Source organism: Solea senegalensis, unplaced genomic scaffold (assembly GCF_019176455.1).
Source record: "Solea senegalensis isolate Sse05_10M unplaced genomic scaffold, IFAPA_SoseM_1 scf7180000014218, whole genome shotgun sequence".
Taxonomy (NCBI): domain Eukaryota; kingdom Metazoa; phylum Chordata; class Actinopteri; order Pleuronectiformes; family Soleidae; genus Solea; species Solea senegalensis.
The window spans coordinates 87,060-92,148 of NW_025320996.1; the positions used below are offsets into that span (position 1 = coordinate 87,060).

The window sequence follows — 5,089 nt, forward strand, 5'->3', positions numbered from 1 at the left end:
TCAGAAAACAGTGTTAACCCAGAGTCCAGTTGAGTCAGGGTTGGATCCACACTGTGGAGGCAGTGGTATGTGCTGTTTTAAAACATTTTAACTATACATTTATATACACATATAGTCAATTTTCTATAAGGCACTGTGGACTTTCCTTTGTGTCCTTTAACAATAACAATACATTCATGTAGATTTTTTTGTGCTCCTCTCCCATTAGCCAGTGCTGCCCTCTTGTGGCTGTATAAGAAAACGGTTCCCAGGACAACATTAAGTGTGTATGGAGAGCTGTAGTGAAAAGCCAAAATTCACAAAATATTGATGCATGTTTTAAAGTGTTGTTAGCACTGAGACTAGCGTCTTTATCTGAAGGTGAAACTGTTAGTGATTTTCAGTTCTACAGTGTTTTTTCCATCAGTTTCAATGAATTGACACAAGACCCGAAAACATCTTCCTCAAAATGGATCTGTATGTAGGCACATTAGTAAGATTGGGCAATAATTCAGTATATAACAAGATAACTTCCAGCATATATTAAATAAGGATCACTATGCATAAAAATGCATTGTGCAAGCACTTTGTGAAAAAAATGAATGCTATTTAATGTTAAACACTGGTTTCTTTAATTTTGGGAAAAAATAAAGAAGCGCAGTCCAGTTCATTATTGTTCCTTTGATGTATTTTGACTTAAGAGTATCAGAAAAAAATTATGTCTATCGTCACACTATTAAAACAATCGCCTAACTCATTTGTCAAAATTGTTTTGTTTTTTTTACCCAAATCATCTCCTCATGACACCGGCCACCTATGTTAAAATTGCCTACATCCTCAGTTGATCAGATCATGTGATTTTTACCCCTTTAATGGCCTATGTCAGGTGTGCGAGTGAAGTGGATTTGTTTTTTGTGTTTCCTGAAAAAGTTGAAAAAAATGAGTTGGGCGATTATTTTAACAGGGTGACGCTATGTGAAGCAAACTTGTCAATAAAAATGTTTGACAGAAGCCAAAAACAAGCTGCAATGGTAAAATCAGCCAATTCCAGTCTGCTGTGATGCATTCCAAAATCATTGTGTCACAACAAAGTGTTTGTGTTAATAACTTAAAATCAAGGATTTAGTTTTGAGGACATGGAGGCTTTTTCCCAAGCAGATGGAGAAAAGAGGAGAGGACACGGACCAACAATTGAACAGGACATTTATTTCGTGTAAACTGTTCACTTCTTTGCCGCCTCCTTCTGGAGCTTCTTCACCTCGTGCTTGATGATCTTGTTCCTCTGCAGAAACAATAACAAAGACATTCATTAGATACACTCACTCACAGGATGAAAAAGCAAAATCATTTGATTATGGTGAATTTTCAATTCAAAATGGAATTTTCTAAAAAGTGAATGTGAGAACTTTGAAAATGCTGACTAACCTACCATCATACAGCAGTATACTAGGGATTTATTTTGAAATGCCACAATGATTAAATGAGCATTTCTTATATTTTGCGTGTCATAATTGTTGTATATGAAATTAAATTTCACATGTGATCCGCATAAATAAGGCAAAGATTTGCAGCAACTGGAGATGGCAATTTTCAATTGTTATTTATCATTAATAAAATAAATGTCGTGCAGCAGCAAATGGATATACACATTTACACTTACCATCCTCTTGGCCTTCATCACCTTGAAGCGGTCAAAGTCAGACATGTTGGCCCTCTGCAAAGATTAACGTGGAGAAAAGAGTCATTTTATTGAACATATATATTCTGGACATATTGTCATATTTGCTGTTCAATAATAAAGATTCTTGCCAGATCCTGTAAAGTTGCATCATTATATTTTCATCTTTTTAGGACAGATCATTTGAGACAGTTTATAATAAGCAACAACCTCTTCTACATATTTTCTTTGAGATCCATCTTATTATCCAGCCATCAATGCCTGACAACCTCAGCTTGGCAAATCACAGGGCTTGATCAAGCTTTGCTTATTAATTAACACGTACAGAGGTGAACAACAACACCACAGCAACCATTTGGAACAACCGGGGGATCGAGCAGCTCAGTCAGTCACAACAGGCTGTCGATGTGTGAGCAATGTTAATGTCACAAGAAAATCTTAACACTAATGCGATGATGATGGTGAGTTCAAAGTAGACCCTGCCTTTAAGATTTGGCCTGTACTTGATCCAAACTCAACAAGGGTGAAACTCATTTCCCCACAATAAACACTTTGTTAATCTAAAGTTCAAGACGAGCACAGATTAGCAGCAGAGTTTTAACACCACAGAGAGTTGATAATGACCATAAACACTCAACATTTTTATCTGATTCTAAAGCACAGCGTAGAATTTCAAACATCAACTGTACTTTATATTTTTTTATTTTTTATATAGTTGACACACAGTTATATAGTGAACACCACAGCTGCAACAGAACTTCTGTCAAAACCTTTTACTATTACCTAATATATCATAATTTACACAAGCAATAAATTTTAAATGGAGGGCTGCAACAATTTAATTACCACATTAATCACCAACTATTTGTATTTGTCTCTGGTTTCTTTGCTTCATATAACGAAGAAATTATTAAAACTGAATAACTTTGGTTTGTGGACATTTCATATTTCAAGGTTTGAGAAACACCGAACACTTTTCTGGCATTTCATATACATATACATGTGATTACATGTTGTAATCACATGTATAGATAATGACCAGGAGCTGAAACATTGATGTTTACCTTCTTCCTTGCCTCGATCTTCTTGGCCCAGCTGCTCTGGTCCCACTTCTCGTTGACTTGGGCCTTCTCCCAGGCTCTCCTCACAAACTTCTGACGGGCACTGTAAAACCAAAATGTACAGTTAAGTACTGACACTGAAGCCGTAAAGTAATATTAATACAACATTAACATATATATAAAAAAAAAAAGTCAGAAAACTGACTTTTGGAAGTTGGTTATTTTTGGCCCAGAATTAGAAATAAATCACTGCAATCTGAGTATCATTGGCCAATTTGTTATCAAGACAAGGTCAGATTAGACACTCCAACTCTATCCATGATACCAATGACGGTCCATAGAAGACACTGAATGACTGTGCCACATACACAATTCACAATAATACTAGTGTAACCTTTAATAAAGGAAGAAAATGCCACACCGCAAAACACATGCAGCCCAACATTGGCATACTACACACGGGGTTCACAGCAAACAGAAACTGTTGGGAATATTGCTGCCTTATTTGGCAAATGTATATGTCCACAGCAAATAAGGGATTTCGAATAATGTGTGTGACCATCATGCCCACTCACCTGTGTGGTACTTTGATGACGTAATCTGTGAGCTGCATGCACTTGAATGGCATAGATTGCCTCTTCACCCCTGTACAGGGACCATCAACAAGTGCCTGGTGGGTAAAAAAACAACACAATGAGTTTATTTTTTAAACAAAACACAAAAAGGCTAATAACACTTATCTGTGAACCATCCATCCAAAGACTTACCCTATTCTGGTCGATGACATCGACGATGGCCACCAGCTTGCCTGCATGGGGTCCGAAAGAGAGGTAGGCAACACGGCCGATCTCGACGTAGCGTTTGAACACCTGAAACAAACAAGTCCACGTTAGGACTGTCGACTTCTGCTGTGTTATAACATCTTAGTGTATTTTGGGTATCAAACCCAGACAAATGTGTAAAAATGTGATGTAAAAAAAGATTTCAGGAGGAGTATATCTGGAATGTCTCCTGTCAAATAATGCGCCCAGTACAAAATCCATTGCACCACTACTCACCCACATGGGCAGGACTGTGAGAACATGTTTAAATACTCTATTATAACATCTTGAATGATGATTTCAGGGGTATTATATCTTAATAGAAAAATGTCTCCTATCAAATAATGCTCCAAGTACAAAATCACTGTGTATAACACCACTACTCACTGCATGGGTACAGCAAGAATATTGGGAGCGTGTTTTGATACTCTACTGATAATAATGGATTACAATTATCATGCGCAGAACCGCTTAACAATATATATCAATGGGCAGCACTATTAATCGTAACACCGGCTGCCAAGACAAGTGTGTACAAGCAGCTCAGTGACGGCGTAAGATCAACCATAGCACTCGGCGAGCTAACACTACTTAGCCTGCGTTTATACTAACAACATCACAAGACTGTATTACATTAAAAAACACGAATAATGTTCATATTATTAAAGCGCGACATCGTTAAGTCAGTGTCGTAAAGACAGAACGAGAGAAAAGGCTTCGCTCCACCAGCATGCACTTCTTGGGCCCGCTCAGCCCGACAGACCACGTTGTAGTCCGGGCAGTAGCCGACATTTTAAAACCGCTGCGTTTCGACTTAAAACGTGTGTGATTGCATCAAACCCAGAATAAACATGTGTACGAGTGTGTTAGCAACACACGCGATACGTATTATTCCAGTAAAACAGCATATTTTATACAGAATTTAGATTTGAAAACGTCCAAACCCTCATGGCGTACTCACCATGATGGCTGTCCAGGAGCAGAAAGAACGTTAGAACTTCCGCCTGCTGCACATACAGTTTCCGCTGACGCACTGCGCATGCGCATGGCTTCTTAAATTTACGTGTTCAAACATTTTTTATGTATTTTAATGAAAATGCAATGTTTTATGCATATATATATACATATATACATTTTTTTTTTTTCATTTTTCACATTTATCATTTTAATTCTGCCTTTCTTTCACATCTGGAGTCAGATAACGTAGCAACATTGTAACAAAGTAATATTTACAGGTATATATTATATACACCGACAGCTATAGGCAAACCTTGTTTCTGCATGACTCTGGTTTCAATTTATTTATTTATTTCATTAATTAATTATAGATTGTGATATATTTCCAAAAAGAGATTATATGCTTTGGAAAATGTAATCAACAGAAATGTACATTATTAAATATTGATGCATATTCTCCCTTTAGCAAAGTATTGATGTCAAAGCAAAGACTGGATGTGTAATGAGATACTCATGCTGTTGGTGTTTTGCTGCATTTGTGAGCGACACGCAAAGCTTTTCATAGTGTACATAGTTGTTTCAATTAAAACTGA

The 5,089-nt window shown here is 37.0% G+C and overlaps 1 protein-coding gene across 1 annotated transcript; it reads right to left on the reverse strand.

Annotated features, from left to right (window-relative positions):
* Positions 1-1,165: 1,165 nt before the first annotated feature.
* Positions 1,166-4,559, reverse strand: rpl14 (ribosomal protein L14). Its single transcript, XM_044016162.1, has 6 exons — positions 4,501-4,559; positions 3,486-3,587; positions 3,294-3,388; positions 2,722-2,821; positions 1,640-1,693; positions 1,166-1,261 (listed from the first exon to the last, which is right to left on the reverse strand). The coding sequence occupies exons 1-6, from the start codon at positions 4,501-4,503 to the stop codon at positions 1,202-1,204; spliced, it is 414 nt and encodes a 137-aa protein (XP_043872097.1). The 5' UTR covers positions 4,504-4,559; the 3' UTR covers positions 1,166-1,201.
* Between the last annotated feature and the right edge of the window lie 530 nt (positions 4,560-5,089).